This window comes from Drosophila willistoni, chromosome 3R (assembly GCF_018902025.1).
Source record: "Drosophila willistoni isolate 14030-0811.24 chromosome 3R, UCI_dwil_1.1, whole genome shotgun sequence".
NCBI lineage: Eukaryota > Metazoa > Arthropoda > Insecta > Diptera > Drosophilidae > Drosophila > Drosophila willistoni.
In genome coordinates this window covers 3,037,801-3,065,793 of record NC_061086.1, presented here as the reverse complement: position 1 = coordinate 3,065,793, position 27,993 = coordinate 3,037,801, and the positions used below count along the sequence as shown (strand labels likewise).

General features: G+C 42.7%; 6 protein-coding genes, 1 long non-coding RNA gene and 1 pseudogene across 9 annotated transcripts; 4 read left to right on the top strand and 4 right to left on the bottom strand.

The window, feature by feature from the left end:
* Nucleotides 1-235: 235 nt before the first annotated feature.
* Nucleotides 236-7,520, bottom strand: LOC6650112. 2 transcript variants are annotated; one of them, XM_002072685.4, is made up of 7 exons: nt 7,171-7,520; nt 4,783-4,890; nt 4,564-4,714; nt 3,806-4,501; nt 1,851-3,739; nt 1,637-1,782; nt 236-1,580 (listed from the first exon to the last, which is right to left on the bottom strand). In XM_002072685.4, the coding sequence occupies exons 2-7, from the start codon at nt 4,881-4,883 to the stop codon at nt 1,375-1,377; spliced, it is 3,189 nt and encodes a 1,062-aa protein (XP_002072721.3). In that variant the 5' UTR covers nt 4,884-4,890; nt 7,171-7,520; the 3' UTR covers nt 236-1,374. The 2 variants fall into 2 exon arrangements, with proteins under 2 accessions (XP_002072721.3, XP_015032382.2); XM_015176896.3 differs by having other exon boundaries at nt 3,806-4,498.
* Nucleotides 4,997-6,601, top strand: LOC6650111. 2 transcript variants are annotated; one of them, XM_023180113.2, is made up of 2 exons: nt 4,997-6,238; nt 6,310-6,427. In XM_023180113.2, exons 1-2 carry the CDS (start codon nt 5,116-5,118, stop codon nt 6,405-6,407), a joined length of 1,221 nt encoding a protein of 406 aa, XP_023035881.1. In that variant the 5' UTR covers nt 4,997-5,115; the 3' UTR covers nt 6,408-6,427. The 2 variants fall into 2 exon arrangements, with proteins under 2 accessions (XP_023035881.1, XP_002072720.1); XM_002072684.4 differs by having other exon boundaries at nt 4,998-6,238; nt 6,359-6,601.
* Nucleotides 7,521-8,370: 850 nt separating the features above from the next.
* LOC6650110 (eukaryotic translation initiation factor 3 subunit A) lies at nt 8,371-12,411 on the bottom strand. The gene is made up of 3 exons (XM_002072683.4): nt 12,231-12,411; nt 8,762-12,085; nt 8,371-8,699 (listed from the first exon to the last, which is right to left on the bottom strand). Exons 1-3 carry the CDS (start codon nt 12,277-12,279, stop codon nt 8,650-8,652), a joined length of 3,423 nt encoding a protein of 1,140 aa, XP_002072719.1. The 5' UTR covers nt 12,280-12,411; the 3' UTR covers nt 8,371-8,649.
* Nucleotides 12,412-12,476: 65 nt separating this feature from the next.
* Nucleotides 12,477-14,194, top strand: LOC6650109 (tRNA (guanine(10)-N2)-methyltransferase homolog). Its single transcript, XM_002072682.3, has 4 exons — nt 12,477-12,677; nt 12,736-13,531; nt 13,589-13,787; nt 13,845-14,194. Exons 1-4 carry the CDS (start codon nt 12,549-12,551, stop codon nt 14,185-14,187), a joined length of 1,467 nt encoding a protein of 488 aa, XP_002072718.1. The 5' UTR covers nt 12,477-12,548; the 3' UTR covers nt 14,188-14,194.
* Nucleotides 12,735-14,967, bottom strand: LOC6650108 (putative lipoyltransferase 2, mitochondrial). The gene is made up of 2 exons (XM_047009374.1): nt 13,010-14,967; nt 12,735-12,947 (listed from the first exon to the last, which is right to left on the bottom strand). Exon 1 carries the CDS (start codon nt 14,895-14,897, stop codon nt 14,205-14,207), a length of 693 nt encoding a protein of 230 aa, XP_046865330.1. The 5' UTR covers nt 14,898-14,967; the 3' UTR covers nt 12,735-12,947; nt 13,010-14,204.
* Nucleotides 14,968-18,055: 3,088 nt separating this feature from the next.
* Nucleotides 18,056-19,026, top strand: LOC26530108 (annotated as a pseudogene).
* A 1,256-nt stretch (nt 19,027-20,282) lies between these two features.
* Nucleotides 20,283-22,186, bottom strand: LOC124459730. The gene is made up of 3 exons (XR_006953766.1): nt 22,124-22,186; nt 20,628-22,050; nt 20,283-20,573 (listed from the first exon to the last, which is right to left on the bottom strand). It is a non-coding gene; the product is annotated as an uncharacterized LOC124459730 (long non-coding RNA).
* A 1,115-nt stretch (nt 22,187-23,301) lies between these two features.
* Nucleotides 23,302-27,297, top strand: LOC6650607. The gene is made up of 6 exons (XM_002072680.4): nt 23,302-25,997; nt 26,068-26,221; nt 26,283-26,407; nt 26,467-26,569; nt 26,632-26,960; nt 27,043-27,297. Exons 1-6 carry the CDS (start codon nt 23,683-23,685, stop codon nt 27,152-27,154), a joined length of 3,138 nt encoding a protein of 1,045 aa, XP_002072716.1. The 5' UTR covers nt 23,302-23,682; the 3' UTR covers nt 27,155-27,297.
* The last annotated feature ends 696 nt before the right edge of the window (nt 27,298-27,993 follow it).

The following is a 27,993-nucleotide window of genomic DNA, read 5'->3' as shown; positions in this document are numbered from 1 at the left end:
ATAGCTCAATGTAGTTAAGATTAATGTGAGACATGAGGTGAGACATTTAATTGACAATTAAAAATTCCATTTAAAAACGATCTTCTTTCATGTTTGTGACACAATCCAATGTTCAGTGGATAAACTACATAAATATTTTTGAACTATAGTTATAAAATAATTGAAAGGCTGCAGCTTTGCACCTGTTTAGGTTCCTTTCCCCATTGGCTGGTGAAGTATGTAAACATCACAAAGATTTAATTTCAATTTGCTGAAATTAGCACGCATTTATTAAACCATGAAAAAAAGAGTAGTGTACAAAAAAGCTTAAGTCAAACAATTTGTTTCGGCTACTTAATTACATTTCGTTAGGCTAATAATAATTCATCTTTTATAGAGGTTGGATGATTTCGCTTTCCAGTTACTTATGTTTAGAATTTTTAACAAAAATTGCTTTTGTTCAATGAGTTGCAATTAACTAAGACAAGGATGCCAAATTTAATTGATATAGGTTTTGTCTAGGAGCGATTGGTCAGTTATTGGTTAGGCCCTGCCTTTTGGTCGCTCGGCCTTTCTGGTATGAATGTATATAAAATTTGAATAAATTAACAACTTGCTTGGGTTAAGCTTAAATGCGGTCTTGATTCTAAATGTTGTTATTGTTGCTCGTTTTATTGGGAAAGGAGAGGAATAGGTTGGGATAAAAAAAGGTTAGTTTTTTCTGCTACAGAAAAGATAATCGCGAGATGGCCAGAGTAAATTAAAAATACATACAAAATATTCTCTTTACAAACTAATATCAAAGTTTAGTTATCAACAGTTTAATTTGTGGTCTACGCATGCAGCATGCGACTTCCCTGCTCTCTCTCCAACTATATTCTTATCCATACATATGTGTATGTACTTTTGTGTGGGGATTTGTTTTCTATCCGTTTGTTATGTTTTTTGTGGTTGTAGTTCTTCGTTTGGCTTTAGTTTTTGGATATTTTAGTTAGACATGTGCTTTGCTTTCTCTTTGTGGATTTGTTATTCTAGTTCTATGTGGCCTTCTGCTAACTTAATGCAATAAATGACTTTGTATGCATTACGCGTTTATCACAATTTCATATTCACTTTCCATTATCGTTTGTTTTCAGTTTCATGATTTCTTTTAGTTTCACTCAACAACTTATTGCAATCACTTGCAATGCATGGCGGCTCTTGCTTTATGAATATGTATGTCAACTTTTTTACAATAAATTACAAATGATAATCAGGCTTCTCAGTTAGATTGTACAATTATTGATTTACGGTATTCGGGTCTAGTTGTTCAATTCACAAACATCTAGGATAAAGTAGTTATGCCAAAATATCTTCATGTAAGAATACAAAAAGGGGCGAATCGGAGAAAAGATGTCAAATCTGATTGTTGTGATCGGGTGGTATACTCGGTGTTGTGGCAGTTGTGCCCGACTGTTCTGGTTGCGCGGCATCTGGTTTGCCAGCATTTAATTTGGCCTTTACTTTAAGTAACAGAGCCTCAAAGGAATCCTCCTGCGGCTTTGGAGCTGGAGCAGACTTTGGATACACATAAGAGTGGTAAGTATCCATTCCGGCATTGTCTGCAAAGATTTAGCTGTTAGTCACGACTTGAGGCAATAGATAGTTTATAGCTTACCCAAATCGGCATAGGAGGCACGACAAAAGGCACGTCTACCGCCAAAGCTAATGTCATACATATTGATTTGTGGATCCCTGGCACTTGTATCGATGGCTGTGAAGGCGTCCTGTGCTCGCTCGTATGTCACAAATCCGTACTTCATGCTGTCCGGAATAAAAGAAACAATATGAAATTCTCAGCTAAACCAATTCAAGTTGATTGCGGGGCTTACCCATTCTCCTTGTAGTGTATCGTGATTTGTTTAATGCTGCCATAGGGCAAAAACTTACGGCGCAGCATCTCCTTGGTGGTCTCCGTCTCGATGCGGCCCACATAGACAATGCGACGCTCTTCCACCGCCGGTTGTGATACATTTCGATCAACGAATGCCCGACGATTGTTGTTGTTGCTGGTGTTGTTGTTGTTATTGTTTGACCTGGCACGGGAACATGATCGAATTGGACTACGGCTACGCTCACGATCACTGACATCGGAGCCCGAGCTGGAAAAGTTGCTGGTCCGAGCGTTGGGATTTTTTAAGCGACGCTTGTTGTAGCTGGTGCGACGTTGACGTCTCTCATATTTGCCAGCTTCCGAGTAGGATGAGGAGCTGACCGAGCTGCGATGGCGATGTGTACTGCGCGATGAGTAGCCACCATGGGCAATACTACTGTTTGGAGCTAAGCTGTCCAAATGACGCAATTGCTCTAGGGAATTGGAACGTGAACGGGAACGGCTTCTATAGGATTCCAAACTACTTGAGCTCGACGATGAGGACCCTCTCGAGCTACTAGACCCCTCTGATCCCGATTGGCTGACAACCTGACGATAATTACGATTTTTGCGCAGGCGCTGCCGCGACTGGCGTTTGGTATAGACCGTCGTGAGCACTGGAAATTCGGGTTGCAAATCTGTTTGAGTGGACATGCTAGATAAAGGCTTGCGGACGCGATCTTTGGGCAAGTGCATAATGACCATATCCTCGCCATGTTGCCTGGACTCGGACTCACCAGCTGGCTCACATGGTGCTGTTGGCTTTTTAAGAGTTGTGCAACTGGTCTGCTTGACCACCTCACTCTGTATGCTCGCTATGAGGGAGCTGTTAATATTCTTGTTGGCATCTTGGCTATTGGAAATGTTGTACAACAGCACCGACGACTTGAGCAACGAACGGGGGGAGGTGCGGCTCATTTGATTTGGTGGTATCGTAATTTCCGTATTGCATCCAACCGAAACGATGATTATTTCCTCATAGTCTGGATGCAAACTGTTGTTTGGCTTGCTGCTGATGCTTGTGTCCAATTTCGTTTCAGCGACAGTCTCGTCCCCCTCCTCCTGCTCCTGCACCATGCAATATGTGTCTTTGACAATGTCTTTGAGGGGTGGTAATTTTGTTACTCGCGGTACCTTTGCATTGACACGGGAATCGATTATCTTCAATTGTTGTGCTCGTTTCATTTCCAGCATGCGTAGCACTTTGTTCTTTGCTATGGTAATTGGATCCATGGGTACATTGCTAACCGGGACTTTATCAGGGCACTTCAGACTATTAACAATACTGGCAATCGCCAGTTTCTGCGGCGATGGCTGTACCAAAGGCTGGACCAATTGTTTCGCCACCGCCGTCGTCGTCGCCGTATTTTCAATTCTTGCCTGTTTGGCTGGAGTAGGAGAGGATGTGGCAGTGGGAGCAGCCTTAGGTTTGGCCGCTAGAACTCCGCCACTTCGACGCTGCTTGTATTCCTCCAGATTAAGTTTACGCTTTGGCGGGGCAACTTTGGGCAGCTGCTCTGCTACTGCCTCTGCGGCCGCAGCCTCTTGTTCGTGCTTGAGTAGCGCTAGATTCTTGCCGCCCAATCCCAAACCAGTGAGTGAGCTGCTACATGGAGCTGCGGACAGCGTGTTGTTTGGTTGCTTGCTTATACCAGATTTTTGAGCCTCTGGCCCTTTTTTGGCAGTTGCCATCAGCTTGGTCGATCTGCCGCCATTGACTTTACGTTTCAGAAAGTCGCATTGCTTTTTGCTGGGCACCAGGCAAATGTTGTTACTGGATTTAGGCTTTGCTGTGGTGATTACAGCTGCAGCTACGGGTTTCTGCTGACTATCCTGCATGAGTTTTGGCTATAAGGAAATTCGAAATTCATTTATTTCCATTCGTCAAGTTGGAGAACCATATATTATACTCACCTCTTTGTGAACTCCGGAAGCAATGGTCTTTTTACTGGCGCTTGATTTTGGGGACCAAGAGGGATCAGACTTTACATTGTCCACATAACGCAGATCATCTGGTCCTGCGGTCTGGTTTTTTGCCCGCCACACGGACTCATCTACATCAATGACATCTACCGTTTCGACATCTATAATGGAGTCCGTGTCATCATCGATTGCCGCTGCAACTGCCGGAATTAAAGCGTTAGCAGTTATCTCAACTGCACCTGGCTTTGGAGCAGCACACGGAGATGCCTCTGGTGTCTGTGATTTTTTCTCTTTTAAGCGAATTGTATTTAAGTTTTCAGCAAAATCGTCTTTGGTGATGAACTCGGCCAAATCAAAGTTGTTAACATCAATATTTAGACCGAAAGCATCGGTTTCCGAGGCAATGGTATTGGTACTCAGAGTTCGATTCTTGCGCTGCCCATCCGGATCCGGATCATTGTGATCCGGTGCATCGTTTTCGTCGTCATCATAGTCACTGGTATGCGATTCATAGTCACCAATGGAGGAGCTGTCAGTGCGAGTGCGAAATGTCGAATTGCTGCACTGACTTTGGGCATCATCGTCGTCGTTTCCCATAGCCTTTCGTTCATATTCCACCAGCGCACTTAATTGCCTATGTTGCTCATAGGCCGATTCCTGATCCATATAGTCACTGAAGATCAGCTGCTGTGTCATACGATCAGGGATTACAGATCATTTGCATTACAATCTCTCACAGTGAGACCTACCAAGTTTTTTCTGTTTCCCCCATGGTCCTCACCATCGCCATCGCCATCATCATCATCGTCATCATCTTCCTCACCATGGTGACTGCTGAGTAGTGATACATCAGTTGGCGCTATGGGTAAAATTCCATTTAGTGTATCCGTTAGCTGCAGCCTAAAAATGTATACATATATATCTAGTTAATTATATCCGATCGATGAATTTGAGAACTAGCAACTTACTCATCATCATTGGCTGTCCAGAAATTTGGTTCCGTCTCGTACTTGGCGAAATTTCCTTCAAACGGATCCTCATGGAATACATTCAACATGCCCGAGTCCATGTCTTGGCTAAACAAAGGAGGAGACAAATTTTGTGTCATAAATAATTTCTTTCTAGAAGGCTATGCGAGAAATTTTAAAAATGTTGCTCGAAAGTCATCTTTCATAGACCCATTTATCTGCCATATTTCATTGACAACATAATTGAATAAAAGTAAATTCGTTATTAACTTTCGACAAGAAACAAATTTTTATTGAACAAAAAAAAAATTAAAAAAAAAAAAATAAACAAAAATGCCGAAAAAGGTCATCACAAGACGTCAGCGTAAGGCCGCGGAGGCGAAACGACAGGCTGATGAAGATGCTCGTCTTGTCGTGCCGGGAGATAAGGCATCTCCAGTAGCTGCCGATCGAGCTGCAGGTCCCACCTCATTGCCTCCTGTGGGAGGGCCACGAGGTCAAAAAAGGAAGGCTAACAATAACATAGAAACGTTGATGACGGCCAAGAAGTCGACTCGGGATTCGAATGTTGTGGAACCATCATCATCACCAGCATCGCCAATGGTCCGTACATCCAATAGATCACCCTGTTACGAGACAGGTAAACCAATACCGATGCCCCAATTACCCCCAATCAGTGAGGCGCTAACGGAAATGGATACACAACGATCGTCGGAGCACACAAACAGATTGGCCGCAATGCTTCCATTTGGCACTAGACTGTGTAGACGTATTGCCCGCCGATTCAGGTCTGTATCTCTATCAGGATTATCTAATAAGGAAAACCCGCCTCAGCAGTCACTGGAGGAACCCCAACCAACCCTCAAGCAGCTCAACGCCCTCCATAAAATGTTAATGCAAAAGAGAAAAAGACCATGGCAGGATGATTTCTACAGCAATCTAAAATATCCCGGCCGGAATCGCTCAGAGGCGGTGGAGTGTGGTGAAGTCGAAAAGCAAACTAACGAACTCATGCAAAAGTATTTGCAGCGATTTTACGATGGATGTGACGACTACTCCGAGGCCAACCAGATTAAAAAGCCAACGCCAAAAGCTGCAAATCCAAGCAAACAAAATTGTGAAAAACAAACTGGCACGACCCATCCTCGTCATCCGATGCCCGTCGTTTCCAGGTCCGCAATGGAGCAGCGTCCTCCACTCAAAATTATTGGAAACACGGGCTACTTTATTTTGACCGGAACCGATTCGCAATTGGCGCAGCAGCTCAACGATTTGACCACTGAACACGAGTCCCTAGGACAATGCCTGCTCCTCCTTGGGGGCATGTCTGACCATGTGGAGGACCAATTGTACACATTGGAGGAAAATCGTGATCAGATATTTAAGCAGATGGATGACAAATACGCCATGTTGGAACCAAAACGAGAGCGCCGCCAAAGGAGACCAAAAAAACACAGTAAATATATTAAAAAAAAAATTAACAATCTAATTCTGTTAAATGATCTCCAACATTGCGTTTATCCAAAGAAAAAAACGTTTCTCCTTCTTTTTCCCCACCTCAAATTTCAAATTTTAGACAAGGTTGGCAAGGCTGCCGCTGCTGCTGCTGCTTGTGCTGCTGGTAACACGAATTGCAGTCGAAAAGGGAGCCAGAAAAAACAGCGTGGCACGGGCATGGGCACGATGGTGGCACCAGCCGCTGAACGAAGAGCAGCAACGTGCTGATTTTTATTTTTTTTTGTTATCAAAACATTACATATAACTGTACTTTACCTAAATGCGAATATTGTGATGCAGAATAAAAAAATTCAAACTAAAATCATAAGGGAACGAACTATCATTCAATAATAACAACAACGCAAGCGTAAGGAAGCACATTTCGGACCGTTTAACAACTGTGCAAACTTTGTCATTTATTTAATAAAGTTTATTAATTGCAATTAAATCGGGCCATGGCCAATATAAGGAATAAGAAGAGCCAGTTATTTTGAGTAGAAAATAACAAAAGTTCATAAAAGTTTGCACATATCTTTTAAATGATATCGGTGACTCTCACGCACACATCTCTAGACCCAACCACGTGCGTATGTATGTGTGCATGAGAGCCGCCGATGTGCCATGTGCTTTTTTATGCCCAACAACAAATCAAACACACACAATACGCATTTTTTGCTTTCTTATATTAAACTTTACTATCACATTTCACAAACTCACTAACACTCGGACACCCAGACTTCACATGAAGTGCATTTTGTTTAGAAAGCTGTTTTCAAAAGAATCAAACGTTGGCGAATCGAAAAGGGAGAAAATCAGAAAACTGATACTGGTTGGGAGCCGGAGCACCCCCTCCACAACCGTGATTGGAAACACTTGTCATCAAGACATTACCTTTAAACGATTTCGAATTGCACACTGCACTTTCTTCACTTTTCTGCACTTTAATGTAATAGTCCGTTGCTTTTCCTTTCAATGTTTATTTCTCGCCTTCGCCGTCTGTTTGTCTGCTCTGGCTTAACCTCACATGTTGAGCCGCCGCGAATACTTTAATATAATAAATGTATAATTTTTTTTTTATTTCCAACAGGTGTTCGATATAATTCACAATATTCTGTTTATCAGCAAACGTTAATACAATTTACTGCACGCTCGTGGTCTGTTTTTAGTTAATAATACTACGTGAATCACATTGCTGAAATATGTTCACGTGGAACGTGGCGGCAATTTTTTTTTAAATGTTAAATGGGCCTCGACTGTAAAAATTGAACATTCGCTGTTAATTGGCTGTTAGTTCCAACTACAAAACACCAGCGAATTTAACAGCTGTACATTCGAAATATATATACATTTTTTATTTGTTGTTAAGTATATTTAAAATCACAAAGTTCCGAACATAGAAGGAGCGATGTTCCACCAAAGCAGCCAAGGCCTAATCATATCGAGCTGCATGACCAAGATTTGAAGATTGCTACCAGGAGTTCGTGCGACTGGTGAACAGGAAGGTCAGCTGTGTAGATGGGGCCGAGGACGCTGCCCTAAGAGACACCCGCCTTGACTTTTTCAATGCAATATATAGAGTAGTATGTCGAAATGACGGTGTGTTCTACAACATATTCAAAATTCATCAAAATCGGTGATTCACATACCTGAAGTTCCCCTTGTGAGTTAAGCCAAAAGACTCAGCTGCGAGTCTGTTAAAAATAACTGGTTCATAGAACAATGGCGGGACATGAACACACATTTAAAATTAAACGAATATAGTTGTTTGTCAAAACTTTCCCAAACGGTAATACAACTAGAAATTTTAAAGTAAATTAAAAAAAAAAAAAAAAACCAGAAGATACGAGATATTTCGACATGTATTTTATTCGAATGAAAATACAACGCTTACAGTTAAGCAATTGATCAATTATTTTGAGAACTGATTTATTTTGATTAAATCATGTTTAAAACGAATGAAATACTAACGAAAAATTAGGAATATTTGTTTAAATGTTGGGATTAATGTTTTCCTATCCTAAATTATCTCGAAAAATCTAAGAACAAGACTCTTCTCTAATACTTATTTTCCAAATAATTTCTCACTAAATATTGAATTTGAAATTACGATTATATTTTATTATTTGATCTTGTTAGAATAACAATTATAAATTCCGTTCTTATTATGATGTTTGAATAAGCCTTTTACTGGATGCAGCCGATTTTAATGACTATACGCGTGACTTGTTATCAAATTTCCAATTGGCTGACATAAAAACATTTAACTTGTTCAAGATAAAAAATAAAAAAAAAGAATAGAATAAATTTGTTTCCTTTATAGATTTCTGCAGTACGAAAATGCGGGATAACTCTACAGATTACTTGGCATATTTAACGGCGCTTCACGCTAGTCCATTCGCCATCATCGCCGGCCTTGTTTTCTGTAACAGATAGTTTAAAAGATAAGTTGGAAACTTAAAAGAATATTTTGATTTGTTCTTACCTTTGTCCTGGGGCTGATCTCGCTGCTTGGTGGTAGGTTTCTCGTCCCGAGGGGCGGGAGCTGTGCGCCAATTGCCACCACCGCCGCCGCCACCTTCCTTAGGACCAGCTCCGCGTACGTCACGATCTCGGTCACGTCTATCGCCGCCGGCAGGACGACGGTTGTCACGGTTGTCACTTTGACGTGGAGCGTCGCGCCAATTGCCGCCGGTTTCGCGCTGCTGTTCCTCATTACGACGTGGACCATCGTTGCGGCGGAAACCACCACGATCGCGATCGTCCTCACGGTCTCCTCCACGGCGTGGGCCCTGTCCATCATTCCGGAAGTCGCGATCCCGCTCCCGATCGCCACCACGACGCCATTTGTCATCGCGGGAAGGTTGAGCTCCACCAGAGCTGCCGCCACCATCCTTGGGTGCAGCATTACGCTGAGAATCGGGCTCGCGGCGTACGCGCCAAGAATCGGAGGCACCACCAGCTTCGTTGTCTTTGCGGTCACGATCTGCTCCACGTTCACGATCTGCACCACGATCACGATCAGCTCCACGATCACGATCTGCACCACGGTCACGATCAGCTCCACGGTCACGGTCGGCACGATCGGCTGTTGGAGCGGGCCTACGCCATTCGCTGGCTCCGCCTCCTCCAGCAGCGGCGCTGGGTCGTCCTTCTGGACGATCACCACGAGGACGCCAAGTATCGCGTTCCTTGTCGCTACGCTCACGTTCAACGGCCACCTCACGGGCCAGACGATCCCGATCTTCCTTGATCTTGCGCTCGGCCTCCTCCTCCTTTGCGCGCTGTTTCTCGTACTGAGCACGACGCTTCTCGTCCTCAGCTTCGCGCTCCAGACGCCGGGCCTCAGCAGCAGCTCGTTCTTCAGCTGCCTGGGCCATACGAATTTCCTCCTCTTTGCGGAGACGCTCCTCTTCCTTTTCGCGCAAGTGAGCCTGACGACGTTCCTCGCGGCGACGGATTACACGATCGGCCAAACGCTTCTTCCGCTCTACTTCCAAGGCGATTTCGAATTTCTCAACCTTTTCCAAATATAGCGAGGCGCGTTCCTTTTTAAGTGCCTCCAGATACTCATCTCGATCTGGATACATACGCTTCAGACGTTCCTGCTGGCTAACCGCATCCTTCCGCTCGGTTATGGCATTCTCGATACGCGTCTGCTCCGTGGCTTCCCAGAACTCCTTGTCCTTCACTTGCTTCTCGGTCAGATACTTCTCGAAAAGTGGAATCTCTTCCAGGCGTTTGGCCCGTTCGAAGTAGTCGATTTTCTTCTCTTGCGATTTGAGCTTGGACTGCAATTCCTTCGCTTCGCGCTGCAACTCTTCGTTCTCGCGCTTGGCAATCTGCTCCGCATCGAGTTTCTTGATTCCCTCCTCGTCGAGCTTGGAGAGCATCTTTTTGCCATGGGCTGTCTGGGAAATCTGTTGCACCTTCTCCTTGAGACTCTTCTCGCGAATAGCCTGAATCTCGTTCTGGTGGCGTTTTCGTTCGCGCTCCTCCTGTTCCTGCTCCAGACGTTTCTGCTCGGCCAGTTTGGCTTTGCGCGACTCCTCCTCCTGGCGACGGGCCTCCTCCTCCTCGCGTGCATTGTTTTGCTTCTCAATAAACTCCTTGCGGTCCTCGATAATTTTCTGACGCTGAAGAATGCGCTGGTGCTCCCGATCCTTGATTTCATGATAATGGTGTACCATCTGGGTGCGCAACTTGGCTCGCTGCTCGCGCTCCCGGTCGGGATACACAATGGAGACGGCACGAGTCAACACAGTAGACATGTTAACCAGCTGGGAGCGGATCTGCTCGGAGGGCATTGACTGCAGGGTCGGACCATCCGGACGATACTCACGCTGGCTCTCGGTGAGATCAGTGCCGAAGTAGATGCAATGTTTCTGGTGATCGATACGAATCTGCATGTCATTGTGGCGCACCGACTCCACCAAAAGCTTTTCCAACTCGAACACGTTGCAGAAGGATGCCAGTTCCAGCAGCCGCTTGAACTCGATACTCTCATAGACTTGAGAGATTTGGCGAATTAGCCGCATTATAGTCACATCTTTCAAAGACTGGATGTACGGAGTTAGAAGTGATGTTTCAGCTGGTCCGCTCTCAATGGTGTCCACGACGGACTGAATGCGCTGGCAGAGATTCAGTGGGTTGAAGTCAACCTCCAGCCAGTTGTACAGGTTGCGGAAGTCCTCCGATACGAGCTGGGGTACATTTAGACGCACAACTTCACGAATGAGGGACACTCGAGTCGGTGGCTGGGGCAGACCCAGCAGAATAGCCAGCTTTTGGGCTTTCTCCAAAGGACTCTTGTCGGCCTCTATGAACCGATCGAATTCCGGATGAGCCGATGGCAACGGGATCGATAGAGTGGCCAACAGAACATGAGCGGCCATCCGCTGCAGATCATCCTTTGTCAGATTCTTCTTCAATTCGCGTGTTAGTTGGAACAACTTGAGCAAAGCAGCTGCATGGAACAGTTGGTTGCCAGCCTTGCTGAAGACCATTGCAAGTTTTTGGTAATAGTTTGCCATGGTCTTGGGCACGGGCGTCTTCTTGGAGAGAGCCATCAGACCGTGAATATCCTCGATGGCCTTGTAGGCTTCCTGCCATAGCTCCATTTGAATGGCTGAGTCCAACAGATAGAGCCTAGTATCCAGGCAGAGCTGCTGGGTCTCAACCTTGTTAATAGACACGCCCGTGGTCTGGTTGCTGCTCTTGCAGATGTCCTCCAGATGTTTGCGAAGCTTGTCGCACAGACGACGGAATTCACTCTTGCGGTTGTACTTCAAGCAGAACTGAAAGGCCATGCGAGCAATATCATGGTATAAAGTCTCGCAGTGAGTGTTTACACGCAGCAACTCCAGACACTGGCAATAAGACTCCCACAAAAACTTGACCCAGGGCAAGAGAATGGTGCGATCTGAACGATCCTGGGCATCTTCACCGCACACAGCACTCATTAAAATGCTCTCTGGCGTTGCGATATTGTCCAAATCGTCCAGCTCGAGGACTGCAACAGCAGCCGATGACTGGGCCTGGGCAGCCTCAGTGTGCTCCTCGGCCATCTTGAGGTAGCCACGGATCACATTCTCCAGCGAATTGACGTTCACCAGCTGGAACATGTTGCGGTACTGAAAGAGACCCTCCTTGGCTATGTGCGATTTCTTGAGCTCCACACACAAGTACAAATACTTGAACATAAGCGGCTCAATGACCGTCTCCGAGTAAGCATAGTTCCATCTCTTGTTCCGGAACACTTCCTGCAGAGTATCCAAGGCCCGCAAAGGTTTGCCCACCTCAATAAATTCTGCCGGCAGAGAGAAATCATCATTAAATAGAAATATCAAAGATACCCAGTGATAGAGGCAGAGAGCAAAAACGGCCTGTCATTTTGACATTTCATTTTCTTTCTCTTTTCCACTGCCGCATGGAAAATTCTGCTTGTGCCTTACCATTGGCTCTTTTCAGAGCATTTTCCGGACGTTGCGTGTAACGCGCCATGTTCACTTAATTGCAATTCAATATTCGACCGCTTAAAATTTACTTTTCTATTAATTTTTAGCAGCTGCGAGGCTTGCTTTAGCTGAAAATTTACAAATAAATTTTCGGCTCGCCTACGTGTTGACACGAGTTTTGGCAAAATGGCCGATTTATTCATGCACAGGGTTGTACGCCAAGGGTCTCATCGAAAGTTATCGATAACGCATTAGGTTATAAATGTAAACAAAGTGCAATATTTTTAAAAAATAAAACTAAAACAAAGCATCGAAATGAGCAAGTTGTGGAAGAAGTATATACTCTGGTTCGCCCAGGAGCATGTGGACTTTCGTTTAGCTGAATTTGAGTCACTGTCAAAATTATTTGGCTTCAAATTTCAGCATTTATCCGATCAGTTTTTGGTACAATTCGTTATTGTGAATGAGAGTTAAAATAAAAACCAATTTTTGTTTATTCTAGAAACCGTTTTGGCTGGTAGAGTTTCCCAATGACGAGACTGCCCTGCAGTTTGCCTCCAGGTCCGTTGCCCTGCGTGCCATCTTCGAGTTGTATGCCCACGGCCAAACATTGCACGCGTTTCATGAAAGACTTCGCAACCATGTGGAATCGCACCCAGCCAAAGTTGAGGCACATTTTGGAGCCAACACGAGCTTTAAGATCACTGTGGAGACCTATAATAAGCATTTCAGTCAGCGCGAAAAGATAGACAAGATTGAAACAATGAATTATTTACCATTGTCTGGTCCTGTGGATCTTAAGCATCCTAAAGTGGAGTGGTGGTATATTGAATTCTGGGGATTGGATCCCACGGCCGTGCCGCCCGTTCCAGATGACATACTCTTCGGACGCTTACTGGCCGCAGGCCAGAGGCATTTAATCAAGGACCTATCACTGAAGCATCGAAAATTTATTGGCAACACCAGCATGGATGCCCAATTGAGTCTACTTATGGCCAACCAAGCACTGGTAGCTCCAGGAGATCTGGTCTTCGACCCCTTTGTGGGCACCGGCTCATTGCTAGTAAGTGCAGCTAAATTTGGCGGATATGTAATGGGCGCCGATATAGATTACATGATGCTACATGCCCGCTGCCGCCCCAGTCGTATAACCCAAAAGGTGCGAGAGAAGGACGAGAGTATTAGATCAAATCTCAAACAGTACGGTTGCGCCGATCGCTATATGGATGTGGTAGTTGCTGATTTCTCCAATCCCCTGTGGCATCCGCGGGTATCATTTGACAGCATCATAACAGATCGTGAGTACAATTCTAAAAGAAAAACAGAATAATAAATTGATTTTTTGATCCTTGCAGCGCCCTATGGCATACGCGAGGCTACAGAAAAAGTGGAAACAAAGGTAACTGTCAAAGAGGGCACGCGAAACTCTGATATGGCTCACTATCCCTCCACATCGCATTATGCTCTGCAGCAGTTGTATGCCGATCTACTCGATTTTGCATCAAAGCACTTGAGAATAGGCGGTCGTCTCGTCTGCTGGCTTCCATTTCATCGGTATATCAGATTTATCATGTTAATTTTACTCGATTAAGATACGACTATAACTTTTAGAGAGGACTACAGTGAAGCTACATTACCGCAGCATCGTAATCTCCAACTTGTGGCAAATTCAGAGCAATTGTTGACGGGTCAAACGGCACGACGTCTGCTCACTTACGAGAAATGCTCCCAAACGGAGCCAAGCGATTGGTCCGTACCGCCCCTACACGTTGCCACTCCCTCAGAGGATTTTCGGGACCGTTACTTTAACAATTGTGTGGAGTCGCGTCAGGATCGACGCATGCGCAAAGCCGAACATCGGGAGCAGGGACGCCTTGAAATGCAAAGAAGAGGCAAAGTCCCATCCGATAGTCGGGCCAAGAAATGCGATTTAAATAAATCACGCTTTGATTAGAAATTAATATTGATTTACTAGAAAATTTCATTATCGTCACATTGTTCGGCCAGGCGACAGTCAAAAATTTTTGCAAATTTCGCCAACAGCACTTCACTAGCCACATCCACACTTGTGTGCCTCCCCAGCTGCTCGGTTATGGACGTTACTCCTTTGCCCTCAATACCGCAGGGGACTATGTGATCAAACCATTTGAGATCAGTGCAGCAATTTAGGCCAATGCCATGAGTGGTGACGTAACGAGACCCGTGTACGCCAATTGCACAGATCTTTCTGTCGCCAACCCAAATGCCCGTATCCTGGGTTCTTCCTGCATTTGGTATGCCCATCTGTTGGCATGTTTCAATCACCAACTGTTCCAGGGTGGCGACATACCACCGCATACTAGGCTTAAACTGACGCAAATCCAATATGGGATACGCGACTAACTGGCCAGGACCGTGGAAAGTAATGAGACCACCGCGATCCGTGCGGTGAAAATCTGCGCCCAGGTGACGTAAGCGCAGCTCATCCTCTGTCGTATAGCCACGGGTGCGTATGCCAATCGTGTAGACAGGATCATGTTCCTGGAGTACAATATAATTACGGAAAACGCCGAAATCCGGCCTATTCTTGGTCGACTTGGCCAACTTTCTCTGTAGCTCCAAACCAGCGGTATAACTATGGCGGCCAGCACGCACTATAGTTACCAATGGCTGACGAATGGCCATTCGTTAGACGTTAAAACTAAAAATCTTTAATAAACATTTAAAATGTTGTGTTATATCGATAATTTCTGTGTTCGATAGGCAGCCGTGGAAGTACACTGCCTTACAAAATTGTGAACTCAAATGTTAATCTACGTGTTGCTCAAGTCCTTTATTTTTCTAATTTATACAGCAATTATTGTGTTTATAATGACCTTGGAGCAGACTACAATAGCAGAATAGAAATATGTATAAATTAATCCTCATCGGACTCCTCTGCTTTCTTGGACTCTAACGATTAGGTGGATGTTCTATGACACAGATCCTTATCTACAATAAGATCGTTTAGCGTTATGTGGTTTCTATTGTTACATCCTAGTATTTCTAATAATCTTTTTCGAAGTTCGACATTTTCCTGTTCAACCTCCGATGGTTTTCCTTCCAGTCCTTTGATTTTCTCTTTTAATTCCATAATATATCCGAGAGAAAGCTTCACTGAACTGTAGCAATAACAGGAACACAGTTCCTCCTCAGCATTAACGAATCCGCAATACTAAACAAGCCTTATCATTTAGGAACAATTTCACACTTCTCTGTTCATATTTGTACTCACTCCTTGGTCATCCAATATTGTGGTAGGTGTTGAGGCTACTTTTTGAAATCCAAAAAGGAATAAAAAAACACAAAATAAGACGGCACTTGACCTTTCTCTTGGTAGAAATAAATAAGATTACATTTTTTTTTAAAAATTCAAGAGCAATGATTTCAATTTAAATTTATTCATTCAATTGTTTGTGTGATAAGGTATTATATATAATGACATATGTACCTATATTATTATATATGCACTAGCAAACCCGGCGAACTTCGTAACGCCTAACAGTCAAAGAATTTCGTGTTACCTTTTAGCTTGAAACTTGCCATTTGTATTGCAAACTGTATTAACAGATTTGTATGACACAGAGTCTGTTGGCAACAATTGTTGTATCTTGAAATTTAATCCATGAACGTCCACATTTTTCGCTGCTAAAATGGCTCTTTCTGCCAGCCACTCAAGATTTATATATTGTGTGTGTACATCGGGAAATATACAGTCGATGAGAACATCTTGCGAGTGGACGATTGTGCAAAAACCGGTTGGTAATTTTATTGATCCAGTATTTTCATGTACGGCAACTTTCCCATTGCCAATATCTAATAGCTGTTTCGAAAAAGTTTCGGCGGATGGATCCTGAAGCGTTTGAACGCGCATGAAGAGTTTTCATATTCTTAATGAATGAATTACCTGTTACCGGATCTCGTTGCTTAATTATTTCTTCTTCGAATCACGATTTGTCGCGTAGCTGTATGGTCGCCAACCATGATTCCAGCCACGTCGTCAACAACAGGTGCGTTGAATCGACGTATATGCCCTCCAGCTGGTGTTCTATCAGGATTGATGAAAATAGCGTGATTGTCACTTTGTAGCTTATGCATATGTGATTTGAATAATTTCAACAATTCGTTGTGCTCATTTAACAGAGCGTCCAGCTCGCTGACAATGCGCGTTGCAAATGGTGAATTGAGGTGATTATAGTTGCAACGTGTATTCACGCGATTGGCGAGTGCCCGTTCAGAGTCCTCGCCACCCATAAAGTAAATTTGTAAAAATTTATAAGGTTCGTTTGGCATTGGTAGTAATGAGCCGACTTTGTGGTAAATTTGGCCTTTGATTTTGAATGTAGAATTAAATTGTTGACCATTTGCAGCAGTATTTTTAACTATTTCCGTTGCTCCGAACGATGTCATTTGAAAACATGAATTGAATTGCCGAATTGAGCGCAAGAACAGCGAAGAATTTGGATCAGTACCAATAAGGAGGCCGTGCAATGGTTCCGGCGGTGTTTCAATTTCTGGAAGTTTCACTTTTCCTGATGAGCAACACATCCCAATTGGCTCATTTTTAAATTTAAGGGCTTGACAGTGCGGGCATTCCTTGTCCAATGTACCAATTACCACTTTGGAATGAGCGTAATATTCAACATCAGGCTCATACTGAAATGCTAGTCGAAGAAATGAATGTGATGTAAATGCTCGAAGTACTTGTTGATGTTGGTCAATCCCTCTACGTCTGTTGGCTACGAATCTGCGCGATTCTCTTCGTTCCAATTGTCTTTGTTGGTTTCGCTCATCTCGTACCTCTTGTAATTGTGATGCACGTAACTGGGCCATTCTTACACGGACATCTGCATTACTTTGTTGCCTTTCTGCATCTGATCTTATTGCTCTTCTATCTTGCATGCCTCTAGATCTGTTTGTTTGACGACTCAAATTAGCCCCCCTGCGTGTTCGTGGCATTGTTGTAATAAATCAAGTTGGAAAACTGATTGGTGTATAACGTGTATTATTTTCTTGATCAATAATTAGCGCAGCGAGTTCGGTCGCACTCGAGTTGTAACAACGACTGAACTCGAGACGCACAATTCTTGTGCGCGCCTTCCACCGAACCACACTCGGCGACAGCGACAGAACGCTTGTCCTGAAATTAAAAGAAAATTTCAACTGTTTGTTCCGAAAAAAAAACTGGAAAATTAAATTTTTGTATACGGAAATCCCCAAGCGAAGCCGTGTGAACTCAACAGTGTACATCACCTTACTGAAATCTAGAAAGTCTCAACGTTGTATATGGTTTTTCACGGCCTGTTTCGATTGGAAGATTTAAATTATTTTTGTTGAATTTCATCTCTTATCAAGTAGGCCGTGTGTCTAATTTCACTCGTATAAAACACAGGGTAGTTCAGATATCCAGCACAGTTAGTCAGTTTTAATCGTGAGCTCGTTATTATTTGGGTATAAAAAATAGATGTTGGCCTATTCTCAGTCCTACACGATCTGCATAAAAAATTTCGTGAGAATCGGTCGAGCCGTTTCGGAGTAGTTTTGTAACAAACACAAACACACTCGAGAATTTTATATATATAGATTATATATAATAAATATAATAAATAATAAATATATTTTTTACTGTTGTTTGAAAATTGAATAAAGTGCACAAGTGAAACAATTTTTTAATGCTAATATTTTATATAATACCACTTCCGAGGCCTTTTCGTCTCGTTTAGTGATAAAATTTTTCCTACGGAAACTTTAGGAATGAATTTATACATGTCGTTTGGAGTGACTGCTATGATTGGCAAATCGCTATGCACAATTCAATGAAAAATCAAGCAGTTAGTTTAAATAAGTTAGTTTTAAATTACTCAATTACTTTCTGTGTTAAACTGATTTATATGTTTTTGTATATACTGCATACACTTTTAGTTATTCAATCTTAATTTTAGCTTTAGATAATCAAATAAGAAGCAAGTAATTAGAGGTCAACAATTTATATATACTGCCAGACAAATGAATGCTTTTTTTTACAAATTGACATTTTTTACCAAAAAGAAACAAAATAAACGTTAAGCCACAAAGGATAGTGAATCCTCCAGCACTAATAGAAGGTGAGGCGCTGGTAAGTCGGATCTTCAAAATGTCACCTGTTGAGGGAAAGTTTTTAAGTACAGTCTGGAATTCAGAATAGATACCACAATTAGAACATTAATACATTAATTGACAAAATATGCACAATTATTTGACACGCTGGAAGTGCCAAAAAATTGAATCTATAAGAGGCAGTATGCGAAACAATTATTTTATATACAAAAGAAGGATCAGCTTTGGTTTATATTGCTCAAGGAACGCAATATGCTGATGACCATATAGCACGAGTGCAATGATAAAATGAATATCTTTCCAAGTCCAATGCCTTTGGCCTACGTGGTTACTACAAATCCTTTGACCACGTTCTGCCCGCCTTCATGACCAAATGGATTAAATCACGGCAATTGACCCATGGCGGACGAGCAGTACACAAATTCCTACTTAAATATCGAGAAAAACATTTACAATGCCAAACGCAAGTCCAAAAAGTGGGTTAACAATGATAATGGAAGTCGGCTTCTAGGTGCCAATTTTCCATTTACAATTCTAATTTAATGAGCTAGTTTTAATTATGCCTTATCCTATCGTTTTGAGTCGCTCTCGCAATGAAGTTATGATGATATTGCGTCGGAATCCCAAGTTCCCCGATGTAGATGTGGATAAACTGGTTAATGAGGACAAAACACGGTGACATTATGTGTCCAAAGTAGACGTTTAAGAACCAAAAAAAGTCCATCGAATTTAATTTTAGTTCCTTGGCAATTTTGGGTTTCCATTTTTGTTTTGCCCTCCCCTTGAGTTGCGAAACGACATGATACTTGACATTATATTTTTACAAGTTTCCTTCTACCAAATTATTTAATTTCAATTCGTCCAGCATGTTTTGAGCACGAGCAAAAAAGACGTTTATTCTTTTAGAGCATATATACACCTAGACCTCGCTTTGCGTTGGGGATACGTTCCAAATAAACACGACGCAAACTGAAACGACGCAAAGTGAATTAAGATTTTCTATAGGCAACCATGGAAAGATCAAAGATAGGTTCCCGGGGTATGAAAATACTAATTTCTAAAAAGAAAATTGAACAAAGTAAACATTTAAAAACAAAAATGTTATTGCATTCATTCATTAAAAAAAAACTGCTTCCTTTAAATAAATTTCTTGGTAACAGTTGATGTTTGCAGCTACCGCCTGGGATACCTTAAAACTTCTGTCATTGTCATGATCGTTTTTTATAAAAATCTCCATTGCTTCGTCAATCAAGCCCATCGCTTTTGAAATTTGTTTTTAGGTTAAACACTGTTCTACAAACATTTCTACTAAACAATCCCCGAGTTTTGATATCAAGACGCAATTATAAACAGAAGTAAGTAAGGTACAGTGGCTCACAGCTTATTTCGTGCAGGGGTGTAGAAAAACTTTAACAGCGTGTACCTCTTAAACTATTGAAGATATCAAAAAAATTTGAATGCAGTTTTATTTAGTGATCATTTATGCTATATTTAGTTACTTTATTGGTTTTGTTACTTTAACCCTAAAAATTTATTCACAACAAATTAAACTAGTATTTGGTGTGTCCCTTATTTTGTTTAATGACCTCTTTAATGTGTGTTTCCATCAAGGAAACCAACTTTTTTGGGACTTTAGTAGATATTTTTGGCCACTCTTCCATTATGGAATTTTTGAGGTCACAAATTTTCAATCACATTAAGGTCATGAAACTGGACAGGAGGACTGACCATATGTGGGCAATCCCAGCTCAACCAGGACTTCACAATCCCGGATTTGTGTTTTAGGTCATTGTCTTAATAAAATCGGAATCGGCCCTCTAGGCCTAATTTCTCTCCACTTTGAAGTAAATTCTCCTTTAAAACTGATAGATACATATGTCTGTCCATTGTTCCTTCGATCAAAACCAGGACACTTCCACCGACATGCTTCATAATTAAAAATTAACATTTTAATAAACATTTCATATGTTTAACATAATGAGATCCTTCATGGACATAGTAAATCAAAACAAATTTGAATAAAATTAAAATTAAGGATCAGTCTTCTGCCAAGATCCGAGAATTGTGACTAAGAAAAAGGAGCATGTCCACATGCTTAGCTTTTAAGGCAGCTCTTCGTTCCGTTATAATTTGTCCAGCTTTGCTGAACATTCGCTCCTACTCTGTCGATGAAGCAGGAATGCAAAAATATTTCGTAGTAAGGTCTTTTATACTACTTTCGTTATGCTGTAAATACAGTAACATTAAACATTTTTAAAAATTTTTTGTTAAGCTACATACCTGCCATTATTTGAGGGGATCAACATCGCCCAAGGTGTGATGTTTCCCAATATATTGGTGTAAATCAATTATTGCATCGGAGCGCTTGGTCCTAGGCAAATTTTCTATGTTGATTTTTACAAATTCATAAAGAGGATGTCGTGTTGGTTTTGGTTGATCAATTGGTGTTGGTGGCTCTGAGGTGGGAGCTGAAGACTTGCTCAGATGAATAAGTTCTTCAATTAAAAGTTTTTCAGCACTTTTGGCATTGAATTGCAAACGGAAACCTTGTTTTTTAAACCTTGGATCAAGCAATGTAGAAATGTTAGTTACTGTGCGATCTTCGTACTTGTACAACCTTTTGATTACGCAATCAATTAAAAATTCATTCACTTTAAGGCCAACTTCGGTAAGAAGATTTTTTTGTGCTATTTTCCAAGTTGTTTAAGAGGCCACAAGTAACTGGAATAACTAGTGATACCGTGACTATAGAATTCGATGACACTTCTTTGGAAGTAATGTCAAAGGGAGAAAGTATTTGTGACAAGTCTTTTAAAATGTTGATTTCGTCAGCTGTGAGATGCTGTGGCGCTTTCGACAAACTTAGAAGTGTTATATTGATTGCTTCATGTGTTTTTAAGAGTCTTTCAATCATTAGGAATGCACTGTTCCATCTGGTGGCAACTTCCTGTATTAGACTATATTTAGTTTCCGTCAATTGAGAATCTTTAAATTTCTTGTAAGCAATCGTGCTACTTTTAAAAAACGCGACAATGAACTTGCATTTTTTAAGTACTTCTTTTGTGGAATCCAGCTTTAGGCAATCTTGCACAACCAATTTGATAATTTGATTTGTTGATAAAACAGCAGAGCGAAGACAGTAACTATCTGTAATAAACGAGCATGTGACTGTCATATAAGATTCATTTGCCAGGGACGTCCACATATCAGTTGTGATGGCACAGTGATTTATTTTGCTGAGCTAATTTTTTAATTTAGGTTTCTGCTCATCAAATAAATTTGTCATCATGACATTAGAGAGGGTAATCCGCGACGGTAGTTTGTATCGTGGGTCGAATAGTTTGATAAAGTCGCGAAACTCAGGATCCTCAACTATAGAAAAAGGTTGCATGCCTTGAGCTACAATCTTTATGAGTCCTAAATCAAGCTCTTGTTTGCGCTTTAACGTAGATTCATATATTGTGTTTAAATATGTATCTATTTTACCAGAAGTGATTGGCACATCGTTAACACGCTGACCGGGATGCGCACGCTTCAGGTGGTCAAATAAATTTGAGGTATTTCCGCTCGTCTTATACACACTTTGCCGACATACCGTTGTTAATTTTTTCGAAATGGCCCCACACCGATGATCTTCCGACTCGCTGCCTTTTTGCTAGCTGGTTGTCCTCCTCAATTGCCTCAATGCTGCTGTCTTGTCCATCTTAACAAAGCACATGCATACATAACATATGTAAATTAGTTACTTGCGTTGCTGAGCAGTAAATGGAACTTACCCTGTGAGTTTTTCTAGAGAAATTTGTCCATCCTTCCGCCACCAATACCAACGAAAATTTACCTACAAATAAACACTTATTTTAATATTTAATTACCTTTTCAAAATTTGCTGCCGACCTGCAAAGTTGCGCCAAAACAATAACCATCGATAGCGACGCAAAAATATGAAAATTCGATATATCGATAGTGCCATCGATAGTTTTACAGCTCTATCTCGAGTGGCGAGAGGGCAAGAAATTGCGGCAATTTTTTATGGCTCGGGCGAATTTTTATGGCTCGGGCGAATTCGAGATGTTCTCTTTACGGCGAATATTCTCTCTTAAGAGAGTAAAACGTGCAAGCATGTTGCAGTTGGGCTCATCTGTTGCGGTTCGCCTCGTCGGTTGGAAGTTCCATGCTTTTGCCGCATTTTCGCTCTTTTGTTCCATGCTGTTGCTCTTTCGTTGCATGTTCGGCCTTAAATGGCTCGGTTCGGTGTGGTTCGAAAGAGTATTCGTAGGGTATTCACTTTTTGTGGTGCGATTTAACAATTAAATACATTACAATTAAAAAACAACTTTAAATACTTTCAATTCATTCTATATTTACAAAATGTTTATGAGAGATTCCAAGATGTCATAAAACATGGCAGAATCCGAAAATCTTTAAGATGCCTAAAAATATATTGCCACAAATATATTGCACATCACCATCACGTGAGGATTTCCCAGAAAATGCGTTGCAATTATTTAAAATGACCTCATTTGCAATTATACAATATTATTATCCATTTTGAAAACTTTGTTAATCAGCAACGCATTTTGATTTCCCGCCCAGAATTGTTTGTTTGCAATTTGCATCTGGCAATGCCATGTGCTTTTCAACATGTCGTGATATTCGGCCACACTTTGCCCGGAAATAACCATCGAAAAATTTACATCGATCTATCGCACTTTATAAATTCCATCGATACTATCGATGGAGCCATCGATGGATTTCCCAGCTCTAGCGATTTAAAACGCGTGAGTAAACCGCTCGAACATGTGAGTAAAACGCGCGAACATGTTCGAGTTCGTGAGTAATGTTGGAGTTGGGCTCATCTGTTGCGGTTCGCCTCATCGGTTGCGGTTCGCCTCATCGGTTCGAAGTTCGATGCTTTTTTTCGCTCGATATCGATACATCGCCATCGAAATCGATCTATCGCACTTTATAAATTCCATCGATACTATCGATGGAGCCATCGATGGATTTCCCAGCTCTAGGGTTGTTGTTGCGCGAGGAGCGTATATAATTTTAATCTTAGTCGTTGGGGAAAAAAAAATATATATATATTCAGAATTCAGTATATTGTCTATACAATTTAAATAAAGTTTCGGTCATTCTTTCTATCCTGCCCTTTAGGGCCACAAGACTCCTGCTTATTCGCCAGCAGTTTAAAGTGCGTGTCGGGATTTGCAAAAAGTGTGGCAATTGTCAATACCTATTGATTTGCCATCAACGAGGCAAAGGACACAGCAAGCAGAATTGGAGGCATTCGAATGAAATTGGCATAGTAGAAGGAGGAACCCAGACAAGGGACATGACGACACGTCAGGATGAACGCGTCGGCGATGAGATTAATATTGGAGGTGGCGTTGGCAATGAGACTGCGGCCGCCAATGCCACTGGATATCGCAATTTGCCGCACAGTCCAGAGATGGCTAACTATTTGGCCCATCAACAGCACCTGCTCCATCACCAGCAGCAGCACCAAGGCCAGGGGCCTGGTCCAGGAGCAGCTCCAATGATGTGGCCCCCGCCTCCTCCACCACATTTGGCTGCCTCATTTCAGCATCATCAGCATCCACAGCAACCACATCAGCAACAAGCACCGCCGCCACCGCCGCATATGTACAACGAATACTTATACAACTTGACCTATTCCGGCCAGACTGGTCCGGAAACCTATTCTGTGCTGCCTGTGGGCCATGGCAACTTTCTCAAGGTCTACCACCGTCCCGAGAATCCGGTCAATGATGCTAATGCTGCCCTCTATACGCATATCAATATGACGTCACTAAACCAGCATCCCCAACATCAGCACGCCCAGGTGCAGCCAGCACCGGCGCAGGCACAGCCCACCCCACTCTATGAACTGTTTGCCACCAATCCCCTGCTGCCGAAACCCGAAATGAATTTGGCAGGAGCAACTCAACCGCAATCGCAGCCGGCAATTCCTCATGCTCCTCCTGCATCGGCTGCACCGATGTATCAACCATTTGAGGAGCCACCGAGCAATGCCAATCTGCTGATAAATAATCTGGTAAATAATTGGTCACCCAATCTAACGGGAGGCAGTTACATACAATTCGGTGGCAGCGATGAGGTCAAGGAGAATGTCAATATCAATATCCAGAAAGAGTCCTCGCCCAGTCACCAGCAGCAGCAGCAGCCACTGCCACCCGTGGTATCTGAACCGCCAGTGTTGAAGTCTGTCCAAGCTATGCCGTCTCCCACACCGCCACCAAAGCCAACAAAAACGATTCCCCCATTGGCCAGCAGCATTCCTCCCAAATCCACATCCACTGCCCAAGGAACCAAGTCGCCAATTGTCGTGACAGATCGGCCGGAGGCCAAAAAGCGGATAGTTGCCGAAGTAAAGCCCATGCCCATGTCCTATTCGGATGTGCTAAGTAAAGGAACACACACCAGCAGCAATTCGGCCCGAAATGAAGGTCGCTCCGAGAGTCTTGGCCAGCAGCAACAACAACAACAACAGCAACGGCGGCAAGGCAAGGATCTGGGAGATGGCAGCAATCGAGAGATGCGCATGTCAAAGCGTTCACCGTTACATGAGCCGAAGGATATGCAGCAATCTAATCAAGTGACGACATCCACTGGACATGGGCGTAATAAGAAGCGTGGAGGTCAGAATACCCATCAGGCAGGAAGAGATCATAAACTGCCACCACTACAACAACAACAGCAGCAACCCCAACAACAACAGCAGCAGCATCAGAATCAACTGCCATCCGTTCAAGCTCCTCCTCAGATGAAGACAAGCAAGGCAAATGCGATTAATCAGGAGAAGAAACGTTTCATCCAGCCAAAGATTAACCATAATCAGGCCAGCAATGGCTTTGCCCTCAAATCCTCAAATGATCATAGTAAAAATAATTCATCCTCTGCTTCCTCCTTGGCATCATCGTCGGCATCGTCCTCATCAGCCTCCAGCTCCAGCAGCCAACCAACACCAGTTCCCACTACACAATCTCGCAGATCCAACAACAATAACAAAAGCAACTCCAATACCAATCAATCGAATCAATCAGGTAGCAAACGCTATTCATCCTCGTCAAACACAAACATGGGCTCGAATAGCACCAGTTCCGGCTATTCATATTCATCGAAACGCAGCAATCGCAACAATGTGTATGCCTCCTCATCCTCAAACTCACCATCTCATCACGCCGGTGGCCTTAGCAATGGCAGCGGCAGCAGCTTAACATCCAGTCGCAATTACGAGCTGGCCAAACGCATTCTTCGCACCTGGTGGATCTACACACTTAAACTGCTCACCTGGCTATTCTATCTGGTCTACGACATCATTGTTCTCGGCTGCAGCATGGCCTATGAGCGTCTAACCATTGGTTATGTCTCCGGACTGGCCTATGCCCGGCAACTGCACAAGGAGCTTAAGCAGAATTCTGGCAAGCCAAGCATCTGGTGGCGTAACTATTGGCGTCGCTTTGACGCTCGCTTTGCCAAGACATCGCGATGGGCCCTCTGGCGGCGTTTCTATAAACGTAAACCGCCCGAGAACACTGCCGAGCAGTTCAAGACTGGACGCCTGCCTCAAACGGGCGAAGAGGCCATGTATTCGCTACTAAATTGTAAAGGCAAAGATGCATACAGGTAAGAGAATTGAAATGGTTTGCTATCCGCTTTCGGGTTGCATATTGCTTTTTGCTTTTTTCTATTGCAGCATATTGGGTGTTCCGCCGGACAGTCCACAGGAGCAGATACGTAAGCATTATAAAAAGATTGCCGTGCTGGTGCATCCCGATAAAAATAAACAAGCTGGCGCTGAAGAGGCATTTAAGGTGCTCCAGCGAGCATTTGAGTTGATTGGTGAACCGGTAAGCTAAATAAAAAAAGGATCCTAAACAAGCAAATCTATAAATTAACTCATTGATACAGGAAAATCGTCTGATTTATGACCAAAGCATAGCCGAAACGCTGCATGCGGAGAAGGCCTGGACAGAGTTGCACGATTTGTTGTCCCAACTGCAAACCAAAATGGCCGAAGCAGCCAACACTATAAGGTAAAAAATGAGCGAGTTTTAAGTGAAAATAGTCAGAAGTTTCATGTAATCTTACACAGATGCAGCACCTGCGCCCAGCGTCATCCGCGCAAACTGACCGATCGTCCTCATTACGCGGCCCGTGAATGCGCCTCCTGTAAGATACGTCACTCGGCGAAAGATGTAAGTGTTTGATTTAGATATTCTTGATTCATTAAATAACTCCTGCTTGCAATGTGACACAGGGCGATATTTGGGCTGAGACGAGCATGATGGGATTACGCTGGAAATATTTGGCTCTCATGGATGGCAAGGTGTACGATATAACCGAATGGGCCAATTGCCAAAAGGGGGCGTTGTCCCATTTGGAACCCAATTCGCATATGGTTCAGTATCGCATTGTACGTCACTCTACCCAGCAGCAACAGCAGCAGCAGCAACAACAACAACAGCAGCAACAACAGCAGCAGCAGCAGCAGCAACAACAACAACAACAGCAGCAGCACCATCACCAGCAACAGCAACATCACGACCGTGGCAGTCATCATCCTGGCGCTGCTGCAAGTGGCGTGAGGTGACTAAACCTGGTTTTTCTTCCCCAGACTCACAATATATCACAATCTTTCCTCTCTTTCTCTCTCTCTTTGTGTTTGCAGCGAAGCAACGTTGCACGAGTTTTTGGATAATTTGTATAGCGGTCAGCATCCAGGTGCACCCAATGCTCCGCCTTTTGCAGGCAATTCACGTCGTCGTACGCGCCGTAACTAACCGGAGCACTCCGCCCTCCCTAGTGTGGCCTAATCTTAAGTGTTTTTAAAATCTCTAACCTAACAATTAATAATGATAACAACATAAACATATAATATACAATATATATGCCCATGCATTGCAGTCGGCTGCATGGTTTTTAATCACTTTTCTTCATACACAATGTACATGACTGCACTTGGCAGTCCTCCATACTCCCCTTAACCCCCTTTGATTTCTTTATAAGCGTGTCGAGCCCAATTGAATTCCTTTTTTTTATCATTTCTATCAATTTCCCACTTGTTTATCTTTCTTTTTTTATCTCTAGATCGTACGTATGCAATGCTTTACAATTTTTGTGTTGATAATTCTAATGAAATTGTCGTACAATTGCTTACCAATTACTATATAGTTTACATTTATACCACCTACTATTTAACTTTTACATTTTTTTGCCCACCATTCATGGACAGATTAACACGCCCACATAGCTCGTAGCAACTATGCATAGATTTAAGTTACGTACATACATATAAAAACAAAAAAATATATATAAATATTATTGGCCCTCGCCGATTTGCATACGTCCGTCGTTTGACGTACGCGGCGTGCGGCGAGCCGGAATGTAAATTCTAACGCATTCAAATTAAACACAAACATAAATGTTGATTAAAACAATATCGAAAGCATAAAAAAGCAGAACAAGTGACTTTCATTTCAATATAAATTACTGATTAACTAAAAATTAGCCGACTCTTTGATATATTTTTCGTGTAACAAGTCAATTTAGATTCTACTCGGATTCTTCATTAAGATTTTGTAATGGGAGAGCCAGGCTAATAGCAAAAACCCGCCCTATG